The 19,941-nt window shown below is 43.4% G+C and overlaps 1 protein-coding gene across 2 annotated transcripts; it reads left to right on the top strand.

Moving 5' to 3' along the window:
- Window positions 1–1,956: 1,956 nt before the first annotated feature.
- Window positions 1,957–19,640, top strand: wash1 (WAS protein family homolog 1). 2 transcript variants are annotated; one of them, XM_045697079.1, is made up of 11 exons: window positions 1,957–2,059; window positions 7,615–7,755; window positions 9,144–9,255; window positions 9,369–9,515; window positions 15,749–15,885; window positions 15,968–16,103; window positions 16,275–16,467; window positions 16,575–16,745; window positions 18,427–18,582; window positions 18,864–18,932; window positions 19,061–19,640. In XM_045697079.1, exons 1-11 carry the CDS (start codon window positions 1,983–1,985, stop codon window positions 19,207–19,209), a joined length of 1,488 nt encoding a protein of 495 aa, XP_045553035.1. In that variant the 5' UTR covers window positions 1,957–1,982; the 3' UTR covers window positions 19,210–19,640. The 2 variants fall into 2 exon arrangements, with proteins under 2 accessions (XP_045553035.1, XP_045553036.1); XM_045697080.1 differs by having other exon boundaries at window positions 2,025–2,201.
- Window positions 19,641–19,941: the final 301 nt, after the last annotated feature.

Raw genomic sequence — 19,941 nt, 5'->3', positions numbered from 1 at the left:
GGTGGTTTATTTCTGTATTATCAAATTAAGAGAGACAAACTTATCCCACAAGTCAGAATTATACTTAAACTACATCTTTAGTAAGAAGAGCTTTGCAATAGCAATGACTTTCAATGATTCACTATTTCTAATGATCCGTTGAGAGTGATAAAACAAAAGTACAAATATCTATTATAGCCAAGATACACCCCTTTCAACCTACATGACGAACAACAGATACATATAATAAATATGTCACAAGGTTAAGACTCCAAACTGGATAGCCATCTCTCCCTGGTACAGTATAGAACAAAACATTAACTCATGTTTTCTGGAATGCTCTTTAGGTTTTATCACCCAAAGACATCGTCAATCTCCTCTGTCAGTGTTATCTCATAGTGGCCCATCCTCAGTAGAAGACACACACAATAGTTAACAGAATACCCTATTCTGTCGAATAAAACAACCATTATAATGCAATACAAGCATTATAACATAATCTTGCAATTTCCCTGACAGCGGTGTGTCACAGCATCATCGGACTGAGCTTGTTGTCATTGCAGGAAATCTCAATGCTGTGTGTTACAGGGAAGACATCCTCCTCCCTCATGTGGTACCCTTCCTGCAAGCTCATCCTGACATGACCCTCCAGCACCCTCCAGACAATGCCACCAGCCATACTGCTCGTTCTGTGCGTGATTTCCTGCAAGACAGGCCAGCGAAGAACCTGGATCTCAATCCCATTGAGCACGTCTGGGACCTGTTGGATCGGAGGGTGAGGGCTTGGGCCATTCCCCCCAGAAATGTCTGGGAACTTGCAGGTGCCTTGGTGGAAGAGTGGGGCAACATCTCACAGCAAGAACTGGAAAATCTGGTGCAGTCCATGGGGAGGAGATGCACTGCAGTACTTAATGCAGCTGGTGGCCACACCAGATACTGACTCTTACTTTTGATTTTGACCCCCCTTTGTTCAGGGACACATTATTCCATTTCTGTTAGTCACATGTCTGTGGAACTTGTTCAGTTTATGTCTCAGTTGTTGAATCTTGTTATGTTTATACAAATATTTACATATGTTAAGTTTACTGAAGATAAATGCAGCTGACAGTGAGTGGATGTTTCTTTTTTTGCTGAGTTTATAAGAGATCATAGCTTTCACCTGAATTGTCTATGTCATGGACAGAGCAGGTGTTCTTAATGTTTTGTCCACAGTGTATAAGCGCTGTACAGCCTTACCTATGTGGTATCAGCCTACTCATAGCTCTTAAAAGTCGCTCTTTATAAGAGCGTCTGCTAAATGACGTAAATGGAAATGGAAATGTTATGGCAGGACTTTGACTGTGGGAAATCACCTCCCCACTCAGTCTATTGTGGGTATTGAATATTAATATTGGACAGTAAAGCCTAACCTATAGAACATTCCAACCTTGTTAACATTATCTAGTCTAAATACGGCATTAATCCTCTTTATATCCGTATGAATAAGTTTCAACTGGGGACATGTATTTTGAAGGCGACCCGCAAATTCCACTATTATGGCTCATCGTTATTGTGGCTGTAGCTTCACGCTGAGAGACACAGAGGGTCGTTGTTGTGTTATAGCGGAGAATAATAATAAGACACTATCAGATAGGCCAACAAGTGATATATGTTTCAGTAAGATTGGATTTTTAGCATTTATAGCAATGGTTATCAACTGTACTGCAGGGATGGAACGTAAGTCGCAGAAAATTGAGGTTGTGGTGGCAGATGCAGAGTGGTATTTGGGTGTGCGAGACGACATAAGAAGAGTTACAGGGTGTTATGTGGTGGTGTCCCATCCTTTCAGGTTGTTGGCATGAGGCAGGGCTAAATAGATTTAAATAGTGGAGTAGGATGGTGCTATTTTTATTTACAATTTTTGCGAGTGTAGTGTTAGATGGTAGGGTATTTGTTTATTTTTTCAAGCAAGTATAAGGGAGTTGTACTCCAGTCTAGTAGGTGGCGGTAATGCAACATATTGGATGACAACCGACGTTAAACCTCATCGAAGAAAGAACTCTCAGCGGCCGTGTACACACTGTATGCTGTCAGTGGTCAGGTAAGACTAATGAGAAAGCTTAGTGATTATTTGACTAATTTGTGAGTGTCAGTCTGCCGAGAAGATATGGGTCCACGGCCCTGAGCATGTAGCCGGGTAGAGTCTCTGCCGAGAGCGGGCATGATATGAGAAGCTCTCTGGTGTAAGTATTTTCGTAGTGGAGAAATTCATGTAGACAGGATTTACATGGTCTCGCTGCACATTACTAATTAGCCAACTGGACAATGCTAACGTGACCTAGCTAGCTTGCTAAGTATGCTAACGTTGTCATATAATATGGGACCTCAACATAAAGATGAGCTGCCAAGGCTGTTGCTTCACTCCCAAGTTAGTTATCTGTATATATACAGTTATTGATTGTCTGTGAAGGACAGTTGAGAGAACATTCCTTCCTGGATCTGAGGGGGGAAAGTGGTAAACCCCGTCACATGACAGTCAGCCGAGACCGACACACATGCCGCGTTCATGAACAAGAAGTCTGAACTGGGAACCTCGGAAATGTCAGACTTGCTAACTGGTTGAGTTGTAACGCAGGTTTACAAACGTTATGTCTCTCGATGAGGCTGAAATGATATTTCGGCTTGGAAAAGTTATATATTTTCAGGAGTCGGGTAATTGGTTAAGGAAGGAGGATTGGAGGCAAAAAGAGAGGATGTTGAAAAGACTGAGGGATGCAGAGGATAGGTTTGAATCTGTTGAAGGTAGCAATAACAATAACCCTCTGTATGTCGAGGATGATTGGTGTCAAGTTCAAACAGAGTGAGTCGGACCCCAGTTTGAGTTTTGGAGGTGAAATGGAAGGGGTAGAAGTAGGGTTGCACATTTTGAGGAATATTCAGAGTTGGAAAAGAAGGGGTAGAAGGTGTTGTGAGGAGCTCGAAGCTCGAGCCCTGCATTGATGGACATGGTTATGGTAAAGATACATTTGGTCCAGTAGGAGTGAGATTTTTGACGAGGTTGGAACCAGTCCTTTTGTCCTGTATTAGCGGACTGATATAGATGTTTTCAGCGCAGGATATACATTTTTTCTGCATCCCCCCTCCTCCCCGTCAGCAAAATAAGTCCCACCCCCAAATTATTTCCCGCGGCTGTGTGTAAAGGTGGATCAATTTAAGTTGAAAATTCCTGGTGTTTGTGCGATGTGGAGCGGGATGAAACAAGAGGTGACAGTCTGTTCTTCTGAGATTTGATTCGGAGTCTTTACCTGACAAAGTAATGTTAGGATAAATTAGTTATACTGTTAAAGCTGTTATGCCGAATACACTGCAGAGTTACAGGTGTCGCGTTTATGGGCATGTTGCAGAAGTGTGTAGGAGGGAGATTCCAAGATGTGGGAAGTGTGCAGGAGGACACATTTCGGTGGAAAAAGTTGTGTAGAGGTGCCCATGTTGCAGGGGATCTGCGGTGTCCTGTGTGAAAGAGGCAGGATGAGGTGGCCAGGGTCAGAGTAGTGCAGAAGATGTCCTATGCTGAGGCAGTGAATAAGGTAGAGGAGAGTGGATCAAGGGTGAGGGATTCTGAGGATCCCTGTGAATAGTAGATCTGGTCCAGAATAGAGGGATAGGCAAATGAGTGATATATGTTTAAGTAAGGTTGGCTTCTTAGCATTCATAGCAATGGTTATCAACTGTACCGCAGAGATGGAATGTAAGTTACAGAAAATAGATGTTGTGGTGGCAGCTGCAGAGAAGTACTTGGGGGTACAAGATTTTACTTCAGAAGAGTTACAGGGTGTGTTGAGTGGTAGTGTCCCGTCCTCTGTCGTTGGCCTGGGATAGGATCAGATAGGGTTCAGGAAGTGGAATAAGGTGGTGGGTTTTAATGAGTGTAGGGTAATAAAACATTATATTTAGTATTTTTATTTAAAAAAAATCCCATTTCCCCTTTTCCCATTTTGTATCACAAAATGTAATGGATTAAACTATAGTTCAATTGGGGGCGGTAATGCAACATATTGGATGCCAACCGCCGTTAAACTCCATGAAGAAGAATGCTCAGAAGCAGCTATGACGTTAGCTACCTTTCATTGCTGACAGATGGTGAAAAGACAGAACGGGTAGAGCGGTTAGTTACTGCATTCTGCTGTCAGGGAGAGAGAGCTCCATTAGCAATATCCCTTTGTCTCTGTCTCTCTCACTCTCTCACTCACTCTCTCACACACACACACAAACACACAAAAAAAATGTAATTGAAAGAGCTTTATTGGTATGGGAATCATATATTTACATTGCCAAAGCAAGTGAAATGGATAATAAACCAAAATGAAATAACCAATCATAAATGAACAGTAAACATTACACTCACAAGTTTCAAAAGAATAGAGACATTTCAAATGTTATATTATGGCTATATACTCTCCCTTATTTTACGTTTTATTTTTTTTATTTCACCTTTATTTAACCAGGTAGGCTAGTTGAGAACAAGTTCTCATTTACAACTGCGACCTGGCCGAGATAAAGCAAAGCAGTGTGACACAAAAATACAACACAGAGTTACACATGGAATAAACAAACATACACTCAATAATACAATAGAAAAAATCTATATACAGTGTGTGCAAATGAGGTAGGATAAGGGAGGTGAGGCAATAAATGAGCCATAGTGGCGAAGTAATTACAAATATAGCAATTAAACACTGGAGTGATAGATGTGCAGAAGATGAGTGTGCAAGTAGAGATACTGGGGTGCAAAGGAACAAAATACATAACAGTATGAGGATGTGGTAGTTGGATGGGCTATTTACAAATGAGCTATGTACAGGTGCAGTGATCTGTGAGCTGCTCTGACAGCTGGTGCTTAAAGCTAGTGAAGGAGATATGAGTCTCCAGCTATAGGGATTTTTGCAGTTGGTTCCAGTCATTGGGAGCAGAGAACTGGAAGGTAAGGCAGCCGAAGGAGGAATTGGCTTTGGGGGTGACCAGTGAAATATACCTGCTGGAGCGTGTGCTATGGGTGGGTGCAGCTATGGTGACCAGTGAGCTGAGATAAGGCGGGGCTTTACCTAGCAAAGACTTATAGATGACCTGGAGCCAGTTGGTTTGGCAACAAATATGAAGCGAGGGCCAGCCAACGAGAGCATACAGGTCGCAGTGGTGGGTAGTATATGGGGCTTTGGTGACAAAACGGATGGCACTGTGATAGACTGCATCCAATTTGCTGAGTAGAGTGTTGGAGGCTGTTTTGTAAATGATATCGCCGAAGTCAAGGATCAGTAGGATACTCAGTTTTACGAGGATATGTTTGGCAGCATGAGTGAAGGATGCTTTGTTGCGAAATAGGAAGCCGATTCTAGATTTAATTTTGGATTGGAGATGCTTAATGTGAGTCTGGAAGGAGAGTTTACAGTCTAGCCAGACACTTAGGTATTTGTAGTTGTCCACATATTTTAGAGAAATATGTAGACGAGGTACGGAGAAGGTACAGTGGGATTCGAAATGATCGGTGATCTGTTTGTTAACTTGGCTTTCGAAGGACTTAGAAAGGCAGGGTAGGATAGATATAGGTCTGTAGCAGTTTGGGTCTAGAGTGTCTCCCCCTTTGAAGAGGGGGATGATCACGGCAGCGTTCCAATCTTTGGGAATCTCAGACGATACGAAAGAGAGGTTGAACAGGCTAGTAATAGGGGTTGCAACAATTTCGGCAGATCATTTTAGAAAGAGAGGTGTTTCCTAGCCTCAGTGCAGTGGGCAGCTGGGAGGAGGTGCTCTTATTCTCCATGGACTTTACAGTGTCTCAGAACTTTTTGGAGTTTGTGCTACAGGATGCAAATTTCTGTTTGAAAAAGCTAGCCTTTGCTTTCCTAACTGCCTGTGTGTATTGGTTCCTAACTTCCCTGAAAAGTTGCATATCGCGGGGGCTATTCGATGCTAATGCAGTATGCCACAGGATGTTTTTGTGCTGGTCAAGGGCAGTCAGGTCTGGAGTGAACCAAGGGCTATATCTGTTCCTGGTTCTACATTTTTGGAATGGGGTGTGCTTATTTAAGATGGTGAGGAAAGCATGTTTAAAGAATGACCAGGCATCCTCTACTGACGGAATGTGGTCAATATCCTTCCAGGATACCCGGGCCAGGTCGATTAGAAAGGCCTGCTCACTGATGTGTTTTAGGGAGCGTTTGACAATGATGAGGGGTGGTCGTTTGACCGCAGACCCATTACGGATGCAGGCAATGAGGCAGTGATCGCTGAGATCCTGGTTGAAGACAGCAGAGATGTATTTGGAGGGCAGGTTGGTTAGGATGATATCTATGAGGGTGCCCGTGTTTACAGATTTGGGGTTGTACCTGGTAGGTTCATTGATAATTTGTGTGAGATTGAAGGCATCAAGCTTAGATTGTAGGATGGCTGGGATGTTAAGCATGTCCCAGTTTAGGTCACGAAACGGCACAAGCTCTGAAGATGGATGGGGGGCAATCAATTCACATATGGTGTCCAGGGCACAGCTGGGGGCAGAAGGTGGTCTATAGCAAGCGGCTATGGTGAGAGACTTGTTTCTGGAAAGGTGGATTTTTAAAAGTAGAAGCTCAAATTGTTTGGGCACAGACCTGGATAGTAAGACAGAACTTTGCAGGATATCTCTGCAGTAGATTGCAACTCTGCCCCCTTTGGCAGTTCTATCTTGTCGGAAAATGTTATAGTTAGGGATGGAAATTTCAGGGGTTTTGGTGGTCTTCCTCAGCCAGGATTCAGACACGTCTAGGACATCCGGTTTTGTGGAGTGTGCTAAGGCAGTGAATAAAACAAACTTAGGGAGGAGGCTTCTAATGTTAACATGCACCAGAGGAACAGAGGAGGAGTAGGAGACAGACAAACAAAGGTATGGTAGGATGTGAATACATTTGAGGTAAACCTATGCATTGAGTGAAGATGAGAGGGCTATATCTCTAGAAACATCATTTAAACCAGGTGAGGTCAACGCATGTGTGGGAGGTGGAGCTAAAGGGTTATCTAAGGAGTATTGAGCAGGGCTAGAGGCTCTACAGTGAAATAATGCAATAATTACTAACCAAAACAGCAATGGACAAGGCATATTGACATTAGGGAGAGTCATGCGTAGCCGAGTGATCATAGGGGTCCAGTGAGTGGCTCAGGCGGGCCGGAGACATGGCGATTCAGGCAGCTAGCGGGCCGGGGCTAGCAAGCTAGTAGAAGGGCCTTAGTGGTACGTCGTGACAGAAGAAGTCAGTAGTAGCCCCCTCGCACTGTAATGTCAAGCTGTTTTGAAATCAACAAAGAATGAAAAGGCTGTTGTTTTGTTTGTTTGTCAATAAGGGTGTGTGCAGGGTGAATACGTGGTCTGTCGTACGGTAATTTGGTAAGAAGCCAATTTGACATTTGAGGAAATGTAGGAGTCTGCTGTCAATGATAATGCAAAGGATTCTCTCTCTCTCTCTCTCTCTCTCTCTCTCTCTCTCTCTCTCTCTCTCTCTCTCTCTCTCTCTCTCTCTCTCTCTCTCTCTCTCTCTCTCTCTCTCTCTCTCTCTCTCTCTCTCTCTCTCTCTCTCTCTCTCTCTCTCTCTTATTCATTCCTCACTCACTCATTGTGTGTGTGTGTAGGATGAGTGTGAAGCAGTGTCTCGAGGGTCAGGTGTACTCGGTGCCTCTGATCCAGTCAGACCTGAGGAGGGAGGAGGCTGTTCACCAGATAGCAGATGCCCTGCTCTACCTAGAGACCATCTCTACTGACATCTTTACCAGGTACACACACAACAGAGATCGAGGAGTATAAGTCGTCCAATAAGAGCATGTGCTACATGTGTTGTTTGGTAGCTAAGATCCTCCTGATAATTCCTTACATATTGATTGATTCCATGCCAGCGGGAGTGGAAAATATTTTTGGTATCTCAGATTGTTCTGGGAATTCTCACACGGAAACTTCATTGGCAGGAAGGATGTTCAACATGGTTTTTACGTTTGTATCACAAACCATTTTTGAGAAAATCATGATGAAAGTGGCCGTTTTAGGCCCTTTTTAGACCTACACATGCCTCCTGTTAGATCTGTGAACTGTACACGATAAAGACAATATATTGGTGTCATTATACAATGCGCTTTCAAATATGAACTATGTCTAGATTCTGAAATATGTTTTCTTACATTGAGTTATTCAACATAAAAATATATATATCTCAACCTTTTTTGATTTTGCTTATTTTTAGACATATTGCTTGGAACAATATACTTTTCAAACACATCACATTTCCATAGTGGGCTCTCTGGTACTTTTAATGATATGACCCATCTTCTACATAGAAATGTAAAGTGGTTCCTCCTTTAAAAGTTGTGTCATACTGCAGCACATCTTGCGGGCTGCTGCAGAATTCTATGGCACGTTATTTAATTGTCAGCCAGTGTTACCATTAATGCTAGTTGGTGCTAGTTTGACCACCAGAGGGCATCTTTGAGAAGCATTTGATAGCCTTCAATAGTGGCTGTACTAGAGAATTTAAAAGCTTTTTTGTAAGAACATCATATATGGGATTGATTTTAAGAAATTTAGCTTAATTAATTTGATTAATATTATGGTGTTTCTTTTCCAAGAAAAACTAAAAAACTAAACCTTCAGGGTTTCCGTTAGGGTTGAATGGAAAAAATGGCGCTGTACAACGTGACGGTCGGGAGTAGACTACAGTAGTAAGAGCATAGCATTCTAACTTCAATATACTTTTAAAATAAATAAGACCTACACCACTTTTAACAGCACATTACTCAACACTAGTGAGAGTCATGTCGCCTACGGTAGGCCTACAGTATATTGAAAAATATTTTTTTCAATGATGTGACTCTCCGCCAATAATTACATTTAGAGGATTGGAGTATTCTAAATTAATATCTAAGGGGCATTTTCCATTACGACAAATCTGATCTGTGAGAATATCTGAGGGGCTTTTATAAAATGTAAAATTAATTAATAGTAATAATAATAATCGCTTTGTTTAAAAAAATAACAATATTTTGGAGATGATTTCGTCACCTAGAATGAGATAGAAAAAGGCCATTCTTGGCCATGGGGTGAGACATGCTCACTAATTTGTAAATAAAGCCAGTTTGTTATTCAGAATGTATTTATTTCTGTGTGTGTGTAGGGTATCTGAGAGTGTAGAGCGGAATCGCTGTCAGCTGCAGAGTGTGACAGATCGGATCAGGCTGGCCCAGGCCCGCGTCGACAAGATCAAAGGCAGCAAGAAGGCCACCAAGGTAACACGCTTCGCACACAAAATTGCATATATCTGCAAAATAGATTACTCACAATACTTTTGAGTACTACGAGATTTTGATGTGTGTGTGTGTGTGTGGGTGACAATGTGTAGGTGTTCTCCAGTGCTAAGTATCCAGCTCCAGATCGTCTCCAGGATTACTCCTCCATCTTCAGTGGAGCCACAGACCCCGCCTCCCAAACACGCCCCCGATACCACATACAGGCCAAACTACGACCCCTTGATGACAAGGCCCTGCAGGTAACACACACAAACACATAAATAACCAAAACTTTATTTGATCATCTGCAAAACATTACAGTACAAAGAGGTCAAATCAAACTTTGTTTGTCACATGCGCCCCGATTACAGCAAGTGTAGACCTTACTGTGAAAGGCTTACTTACAAGCCCTTAACTAACAGTGCAGTTCAAGAAGAGTTAAGAAGATATTGACCAAATAAACCAAAGCTAAAAAATAATAAAAAGTAACACAATAAAATAACAATAATGAGGCTATATACAGGGGGTACAGATACCGAGTCAGTGTGCGGGGGTACAGGTTAGTTGAGGTAATTTGTACATGTAGGTAGGGGGGAAGTGACTATGCTTAGGTTATAAACAGCGAGTAGCAACAGTACAAAACAAATGGGGGGGGGGGGGGTGTCAATGTAAATAGTCCGGTGGCCATTTGATTAATTGTTCAGCAGTCTTATGACTTGGGGGTAGAAGCTGTTAAGGAGCTTTTTGGTCCTAGACTTGGCACTCTGGTACCGCTTGCCGTGCGGTAGCAGAGAAAACAGTCTGACTAGGGTGGCTGGAGTTTCTGATAATTTTATTGGCTTTCCTCTGACCCTGGACGGCAGGAAACTTGGCCCCAGTAATGTACAGATGCCGAGCAGGCGGTGATGCAACCGGTCAGGATGCTCTCGATGGTGCAGCTGTAGAACTTTTTGAGGATCTGGGGACTCATGCCAAATCTTTTCAGTCTCCTGAGGGGTGAAGGTGTCGTCGTGCCCTCTTCACAACTGTCTTGGTGTCTTTGGACCATGACAGTTCGTTGGTGATGTGGACACCAAGGAACTTAACTCTCGACCTGCTCCACTACAGCCCCGTCGATGTTAATGGGGGCCTGTCCAGGCCCACCTTTTCCTGTAGTCCACAATGGTGATGTTGGAATCATGTTTGGCCACGCAGTCGTGGGTGAACAGGGAGTACAAGAGGGGACTAAGTACACACCCCTGAGGGGCCCCAGTGTTTAGGATCAGTGTGGCAGACATGTTGTTGCCTACCCTTACCACCTGGGGCGGTCCGTCAGGAAGGCCAGAATACAGTTGCAGAGGGAAGTGTTTAGTCCCAGGGTCCTTTAGCTTAGTGATGAGCTTTGTGGGCACTATGGTGTTGAACTCTGAGCTGTAGTCAATGAACAGCATTCTCACATATGTGTTCCTTTTGTCCAGGTGGGAAGGGCAGTGTAGAGTGCGTCATCTGTGGATCTGTTGGGGCGGTATGTGAATTTGAGTGGGGTTAGGGCAGTGGTTCCCTAACTTTTTATAGTCCAGTACCCCTTCAAACATTCAACCTCCAGCTGCATACCCCCTCTAGCACCAGGGTCAGCGTGCTCTCAAATGTTGTTTTTTGCCATCGTTATAAGCCTGCCATACACACACACACACACACACACACACTATACGATACATTTATTAAACATAAGAATGAGTGAGTTTTGTCACAACCTGGCTCGTGCGAAGTGACAAAGAGCAATTATAGGACCAGGGCAAAAATAATAATATAATAATAATCAATAATTTTGCTCTTTATTTAACCATCTTACTTATAAAACCTTATTTGTTCATTGAAAATTGTGAATAACTCATCACAGGTTAATGAGAAGGGTGTGCTTGAAAGGATGCACATAACTCTGCGATGTTGGGTTGTATTGGAGAGAGCCTGTCTTTAATCATTTTCCACACACAGTCTGTGCCTGTATTTAGTTTTCATGCTAGTGAGGGCCGAGAATCCACTCTCACATAGGTACGTGGTTGCAAAGGACAACTGTGTCTTAACAGCGCGATTTGCCAAGGCAGGATACTCTTAGCGCAACCCAATCCAGAAGTCTGGCAGTGCCTTCTGATTAAATTAAATTTTCACAGAACCACTTGTAGCAATTTCGATGAGGCTCTCTTGTTCAGATATCGGTAAGTGGACTGGAGGCAGGGCATGAAAGGGATAGCGAATCCAGTTGTTTCTGTCATCCTTTTCGGGAAATTCATCCATTTCGGGAGTTCATTTGCACACAAAAAAATCATACAATGATGGAAAGACCTGTGTCTTGTCCTTGTTAATGCAGACAGAGAAGAGCTCCAACTTCTTAATCATAGTCTCAATGTTGTCCCGCACATTGAATATAGTTGCGGAGAGTCCCTGTAATCCTAGATTCAGATCATTCAGGTGAGAAAAAACATCACCCAGATGGCAAGTTGTGTGAGAAACTCATCATCATGCAAGCGGTCAGACAAGTGAAAATTATGGTTAGTAAAGAACTTTAAGCTCGTCTCTCAATTTAAAAAAAAATGTGTCAATACTTTTCCCCTTGATAACCAGAGCACTTCTGTATGTTGTAAAAGCGTTACATGATCGCTGCCCATATCATTGCATAGTGCAGAAAATACATGAGAGTTCAGGGGCCTTGCTTTAACAAAGTTAACCATTTTCACTGTAGTGTCCAAAACGTCTTCCAAGCTGTCAGGCATTCCCTTGGCAGCAAGAGCCTCTCGGTGGATACTGCAGTGTACCCAAGTGGCGTCGGGAGCAACTGCTTGCATGTGTGTTACCACTCCTCTATGTCTCCCTGTCATGGCTTTTGTGCCATCAGTACAGATACCAACATTAGCAGCAGCTACGTTTGGCTACATACGGATCGTTAGTGGAATTCCCGTGAGAGAGTAATGGTTAATGTGATTGGATGTTAATTATTTGACTAGGCTACCTGTGTTTGACATTGTGTTGTTATTTTGCTGAACACTAAATGGTTTAATTTTATTTTTGGCAGTGAAACGCAGCTACTCAGGCGAGGAAAAAAAAATCTAATGTATAGCCCCGTTGGAAAATATAAATGGACTATTTGAAAATGTGAAGATAGATGTCGCCTCCTACCTACCAGACCTGCCAGGCATTGCACCGAGTTTGGGAATACCTGGTCTAGGGTATCCGGGAGGATGCTGTTGATGTGAGCCTTGACCAGCCTTTCAAAGCCCTTCATGGCTACCGACGTGAGTGCTATGGGGCAGTAATCATTTAGGCAGGTTACCTTCGCTTCCTTGGGCACACGGACTATGGTGGTCTGCTTGAAACGTATAGGTGTTACAGACTCGGTCAGGGAGAGGTTGAAAATGTCAGTGAAGACACTTGCCAGGTGGTCCGCACATGCTTTTAGTACACGTCCTGGTAATCCGTCTGGCCCCGCGGCTTTGTGAATGTTGACCTGTTTAAAGGTCTTGCTCACATCGGCTACCAAGAGCGTTATCATTCAGTCATCCAGAACAGCTGGTGCTCTCGTGCATGCTTCAATGTTGCTTGCCTCGAAGTGAGCATAAAACGCATTTAGCTCGTCTGGTAGGCTCACGTCACTGGGCAGCTCGCGTCTGGGTTTCCCTTTGTAGTCCATAATAGTTTTCATGCCCTGCCAAATCCGACGAGCGTCAGAGCCGGTGTAGTAGGATTCAATCTTAATCCTGTATTGACGCTTTGCTTGTTTGATGGTTCGTCTGAAGGCATAGCAGGATTTCTTATAAGCATACAGATTGCTGGACACAGAAAGCACTGTCTCCTCCTCAGCTAAAGCTGCCCATTACAGTTGATATATGTATAGTTTAAATGCACAGCATTATAGCAGTATAGGCCTAGCTGTTTAGATAAATTAAATATGACCATGCCTTTTTGGCTTTCACTCACAATATACACTACTGTTCAAAAGTTTGGGGTCACTTAGAAATGTCCTTGTTATTGAAAGAAAAGCATTTTTTTTGTCCATTAAAATAACATTAAATTGATCAGAAATACAGTGTAGACATTGTTAGTGTTGTAAATGACTGTTGTAGCTGGAGATTTTTTACGGAATATCTACATAGGCGTACAGAGGCCCATTATCTAGGCAGAGTTGTAAAAAAAAGAGCCATATCTCAGACTGACCAATAAAAGATTAAGATGGGCAAAAGAACACAGACACTGGACAGAGGAACTCTGCCTAGAAGGCCAGCATCCCGGAGTCGCCTATGGACTGTTTACGTTGAGACTGGTGTTTTACAGGTACTATTTAATGAAGCTGCCAGTTGAGGACTTGTGAGGCATCTGTTTCTCAAACTAGACACTGATGTACTTGTCCTCTTGCTCAGTTGTGCACCAGGGTCTCCCACTCCTCTTTCTATTCTGGTTAGAGCCCGTTTGCGCTGTTCTGTGAAAGGAGTAGTACACACCGTTGTACGAGATCTTCAATTTCTCGCATGGAATAGCCTTCATTTCTCAGAACAAGAATAGAATAGTTTCAGAAGAAAGTTATTTGTTTTTAGCCATTTTGAGCCTGTAATCGAACCCGCTTCTTTAATCAGCACTACAGTTTTCAGCTGTGCTAACATGATTGCGAAAGGGTTTTCTAATGATCAATTATCCTTTTAAAATGATAAACTTGGATTAGCTAACACAATTTGCCATTGGAACACATGAGTGAAGGTTTCTGATAATGTAGATATTCCATACAAAATCAGCCGTTTCGGTTACATTAAAACATTTACGTAATTTAGCAGACTCTCTTATCCAGAGCGACTTACAAATTGGTGCATTCACCTTATGATATCCAGTGGAACAATCACTTTACAATAGTACATCTATATCTTTGGGGGGGGGTTAGAAGGATTACTTTATCCTATCCCAGGTATTCCTTAAAGAGGTGGGGTTTCAGCTACAATAGTTATTTACAACATTAACAATGTCTACACTGTATTTCTGATCAATTTGATGTTATTTTAATGGACAAAAAATGTGCTTTTATTTAAAAAACAAGGACATTTCTAAGTGACCCCAAGCTTTTGAACGGTAGTGTACATTCTGCTCCACTCAGCCGTACAGCTGAGTCCACAAGTATTTAACAGCTGCATAGACAAACCTGGGGGCTGAGGTGATGGGTTTAGACCTGGCTGAGAGACACCTACCGCTAGTTAGGCTCTGACCTGACTTGACCTGCATGAGGACAGACCTGTTCTGACCTGGGGACATGAGGCCCTGACTAAAACTACCCTCAGGAAACTACTGTGTGCATGTAGTGGTGGAAAAAGTACTCAATTGTCATACTTGAGTAAAAGTAAAGATGCCTTTTAGTAGAAAATGACTCAAGTAAAAGTGAAAGTCACCCAGTAATATCCTTCTTGAGTAAAAGTTTTAAAGTAGAGTGGTGGAAAAAGTACTCAATTGTCATACTTAAGTAAAAATAAATTCTACACATGAAATTCCTTATATTAGGCAAACCAGAAGGCACAATGTTCTTGTTTTTTTATTTACGGACAGCCAGGGGCCCACTAAAACAGCAGTATTTGTGTTTAGTGAGTCCACCAGATCAGAGGCAGTAGGGATGACAACATGTTATATTGACAGGTGTATGAATTGGACCGTATTACTGTCCTGCCTGAGCATTTGAAATATATTGAGTACTTTTGGGTGTCAGGGTATTTTTACTTAGTTACTTTACACCACAGTTGTGTGTGTTTGCACCTTAGCTCAGCAGTGAAGTTGTGCGTTATTGATAGTGAACACCCCTGAGATCTCCCTCGCTGCCGGAATCGAAAACTTCCAGGAACAGTAGTATTTTGTCCTGTGTGTGAGAGAGGGAGAGAAAGATGTGGAAAACAATATTTCCTGTGTGCTTCCCTGGCTCAGAGATGTATTATTTATGAAAACTCATGCGCTGCAGAGAGAGAGAGAGAGAGAAATAGACAGAGGCTGCTGACGAAAAGGGAACGAGTGGGAGTTATTCATGCGGTTTGGAGTCTGGTTGTGTGCAGACTCCAAACCACAGGGTATTTGAATCCGTATCTCTCTCTTTTGCCTGCAAGGCTGTCTCTATCAAAAGCTACTACTGTAACTATTTTTTATATTTGTTTTTTATTTAATATTATTATTTTATTTTCTATTTTTTTCTATTGTGTTATTGACTGTATGTTTGTTTATTCCATGTGTAACTCTGTTGTTGTTTGTGTCGCACTGCTTTGCTTTATCTTGGCCAGGTCACAGTTGTAAATGAGAACTTGTTCTCAACTAGCCTACCTGGTTAAATAAAGGTGAAATAAAAAATAAAACACTTTCTTTGTTCAAAACAGAGGTGCAAAGCTAATGCATGTTTGTCTGGTGGCCATTTGTGTTTTTAAAGAAAAGTAGGTTCTTACCAGACTCATTTAATATTGGTCTTCTCTTGTTTTACGCCCCCTGTCTCTATATCCACCTCTAGGAGAAGTTGTGTTATTACCCGGTGTGTGTGAGCAGTAAGAAGCGTTCGGAGGATGAGACCGAGGAGGGCCTGGGCGGTCTGCCTCGAAACATCTCCTCTGTCAGCTCCCTGCTGCTGTTTAATACTACAGAGAACCTGTTAGTACACACACACACACACACACACACACACACACTCACTCTAACACACACTCCTCTAACTGTTTGTGTATGTGTTTAGGTATAAGAAGTATGTGTTCCTGGACCCCCTGGCGGGGGCGGTGACTAAAACACACACCACCCTGGAGACAGAGAAGGAAGAGAAACCATTTGACGCTCCGCTATCCATAACCAAGAGAGAACAGCTGGAGAGACAGGTACACACACATCGTACACACACATCGTACACACACTCCCTTACATGTGTTCACTGGAGGCCTGAAAGATTATTTCAAAGGGCCTTGCTAACAGGTTAAAGTGTACCCTTGAATTAGGACACTTTCTCTCTCCCTTCTTCTCTCATTCTCTCTTCATCTGTCCCCCTGTAGACAGCAGAGAGTTACTTCTATGTTCCAGACCTGGGTCAGGTCCCAGAGATAGATGTCCCCTCCTACCTACCAGACTTGCCAGGCATCGCTGACGACTTGTCCTACAGTCAAGACCTGGGGCCAGGCATCGCACCCTCTGGACCAACACACACCTTCCCTGAACTACCGACCTTCACTGGGGAGGACATGTCTGGTACACACGCTGTTTCTGTTGTGTGGATTATACAGAAGTTTCCCTGGAAATCGGTCATGTCAACTGACGGAACTGTTTCTATTGATTGATGTTTGTTTGTGTTACAGGTTCTCAGTTCCAAGTTGCAGTCCCACCTCCTCCGCCTCCTCCCCCACCAGAGCCCACACACACCCCCGCCCCTCCCCCTGGTCTCCCCCCTCCCCCACCTCCTCCCCCACCTCCTCCCCCACCTCCACCTGCAGACAGCCCTGCCGACCCCAACCGCACTCGGAGCACAGGTACCACACACACACACTACATACAGTACATTCGGAAAGTCTTCCAACCACTTCACTTTTCCACATTTTGTTACGTTACAGCCTTATTCGAATATATATATATATATATATAAAATCCTCATCAATCTACATGCAATACCCTATAATGACAAAGTAAAAACTGTTTTTTAGACATTTTTGCAAATGTATTAAAAATAAAAAAACTGAAATAACATTTACATAAGTATTCAGACCCTTTACTCAGTACTTTGTTGAAGCACCTTTGGCAGTGATTACAGCCTCAAGACTTCTTGGGTATGACACTACAAGCTTGGCTCACCTGTATTTGGGGAGTTTCTCCCATTCTTCTCTGCAGATGCTCTCAAGCTCTGTCAGGTTGGATGGGGAGCGTCGCTGCACAGCTATATTCAGGTCTCTCCAGAGATGTTCGCTCAAGTTCGAGCTCTGGCTGGGCCACTCAAGGACATTCAGAGACTTGTCCCGAAGCCCCTACTGCGTTGTCTTGGCTGTGTGCTTAGGGTCGTTGTCCTGTTGGAAGGTGAACCTTCGCCCATATTTGAGAACCTGCTCCAGAGCGCTCAGAACTTTATCAAGGGTCTGTCTGTACTTTGCTCTGTTCATCTTTCCCTCGAGCCTGAATAGTCTCCCAGTCCCTGACGCTGAAAAACATCCCCACAGCATGATGCTGCCACCACCATGCTTCACCGTAGGGAGGGTGACAGGTTTCCTCCAGACGTGACGCTTGGCATTCAGGCCAAAGAGTTTAACTTGGTTTCATTTGACCAGATAATCTTGTTTCTCATGGTCTGAGAGTCCTTTAGGGGCCTTTTTGCAAACTCCAAGCGGGCTGCATGTGCCTTTTACTGAAGAGTAGCTTCTGTCTGGCCACTCTATCATAAAGGCCTGATTGGTGGAGAGCTGCAGAGATGGTTGTCCTTCTGGAAGGTTTTCCCATCTCCACAGAGGAACTCTGGAGCTCTGTCAGAGTGACCATTGGGTTCTTGGTCACTTTCCTGACCAAGGCCCTTCTCCCCCGATTGCTCAGTTTGGCCGGGCGACCAGCACTAGGAAGACTTTTGGTGGTTCCAAACTTCTTCCATTTAAGAATGATGGAGGCAAGTGTGTTCTTGGGGACTTCAATGCTGCAGAAATGTTTCTGTACCCTTCCCCAGATCTGTGCCTTGACACAATCCTGTCTCGGAGCTCTACGGACAATTCATTTGACCTCATGGCTTGGTTTTTGCTCTGACATGCACTGTTAACTGTGGGACCTTGTATAGACAGGTGTGTGCCTTTCCAAATCATGTCCAATGAATTGAATTTACCACAGGTGGACTCCATTCAAGTTGTAAAAACACCTCAAGGATGATCAATGGAAACAGCACCTGAGCTCAATTTCGAGTTTCATAGCAAAGGGTCTGAATACTTATTTCTGTTTTTAATCAATTTGCAAAAATTTCTAAAACCCTGTTTTAGCTTTCTCATTATGGGGTATTGTGTGTAAATTGATGAGGGAAAACAATTATTTAATACATTTTAAAATAAGTCTGTAACGTAACAAAATGTCAAAAAAGGGAAGGGGTCTGAATCCTTTCCGAATGCACTGTATGTAAGTATACACACACACACACACACACACACACACACACACACTCCTCTCTAACTGTGTGTTTACGTCCAGCTCCTGTAGCGGGGGCTCCCAGTGAGGTGGTTGAATCAAACAGCCGGGCCAGTCTACTAGAGTCCATCCGCAACGCTGGAGGCATCGGCAAGGCCAAACTACGCAACATCAAAGAACGCAAGATGGAAAAGAAGAAACAGAAGGAACAGGAACAAGGTAAGATAAAAAGAGGGGGAGTGAGAGGGGAGAGGTGGTGGGGAGAGGGGAAGAAGAAGAATAGAGGGAGAGGAAAATAAACAGATTGCCGTTGGTTGAGTGTCTTGGTTTTCCAGTTGAATAACAAGCGAGAGATCAGTCTTGAATCTGGTGACTCTTTGAGAACATGTAGCACCAACAGAGCAATGCTACAGGCTTCCAGTTCTTTAACTTACAGAGCATATTTGGGACATAGTGTTACACACTGCTTTCTTACTGTGTTCTCCCTCCCTCTCTCTCAGTGGTAGCAGCAGCCAGTGGAGGAGACTTCATGTCAGATCTTTTCAATAAGTTGGCCATGCGAAGGAAAGGTGAGAACATCCCTCTCCCTGCCTGTCCTCCCTCCTTTGCTCATCTCCCCTGGGTTATTGTCGCAAAGGCTCTGATAATGGTGTAGAAGTATTCCTGTCTTGGTGATCGTGGTGTGTGTGTTTCCTAGGTATCTCTGGTAAGGGTCCTGGAGGCGGGGACTCTGGGGAGGGCCCAGCTGGTTCTGGCAGCGCATTCGCTAGGATGTCCGATGTAATCCCGCCTCTTCCTGCCCCCCATCAGCCAACCGCTGAAGATGAGGACGACTGGGAGGCCTAACAACTGAGACTAGCCAATCAGAACCAATGGAACTCTGAGCACATATCGGGAACGCCACTGGTTTCTTTGCGGATTATATGATTGTTTGACCATAGTGACGTGGTCCCTACGTTTTGCAATCAGCCACACTTCCAGTGTCTGCCATGTATTTGACCCAGGTGTATTCTATAGTTCGGTGACTCCCTCTGCTGGCTTTCTGTAGTTCTGATCAACACACAGGAACCATCATGGACTGATCTTTACTGAGAAAATGAAAGGACAAACAACTACAGGAGAAAAGTCAGACCTCATCTCAGCATTGTAAAGATGTTTAATAAAGTAACATGTAAATATTACATCATGTGTAACACCACACTAAAGTAGCAGAACATTTCAATCAGAATGTTAACACATTTCATTCAATAAATGGCTTTTTGCATTTAAAAACAAAAGTCAGTGGAGAGTTGACTGATCTGTACTGCTGGAGAGGTGTGTGAGACAGACAGAGCCTAAACCTACAGTGCCTTCAGAAAGTATTCACACCCCTTGACTTTTCCCACCTGTTGTTACGAAGTGGGATTAAAATGGATTTAATTGTCATTTTTTTGTCAATGATTACACAAAATACGAAAAATAAAACATCTTAAATAGTTAGGTAATTCAACCCCCTGAGTCAATACATGTTAGAATCACCTTTGGCAGCGATTACAGCTGTGAGTCTTTCTGGGTAAGTCTTAAGAGCTTTGCACACCT

Source organism: Salmo salar, chromosome ssa16 (genome assembly GCF_905237065.1).
Source record: "Salmo salar chromosome ssa16, Ssal_v3.1, whole genome shotgun sequence".
Classification (NCBI taxonomy): Eukaryota; Metazoa; Chordata; class Actinopteri; order Salmoniformes; family Salmonidae; genus Salmo; species Salmo salar.
Note: the sequence above shows the minus strand (reverse complement) of the source record. Positions and strands in the feature narration are given on the sequence as shown.

Coding starts and splice junctions, on each gene's coding strand:
- wash1 (XM_045697079.1), top strand. CDS start 1,983: ATGACAACCGACGTTAAACCTCATCGAAGAAAGAACTCTCAGCGGCCG. Junction 2,060..7,614: donor TGTATGCTGTCAGTGGTCAG/GTAAGACTAATG, acceptor GTGTGTGTGTAG/GATGAGTGTGAAGCAGTGTC. Junction 16,468..16,574: donor CACTGGGGAGGACATGTCTG/GTACACACGCTG, acceptor TTTGTGTTACAG/GTTCTCAGTTCCAAGTTGCA.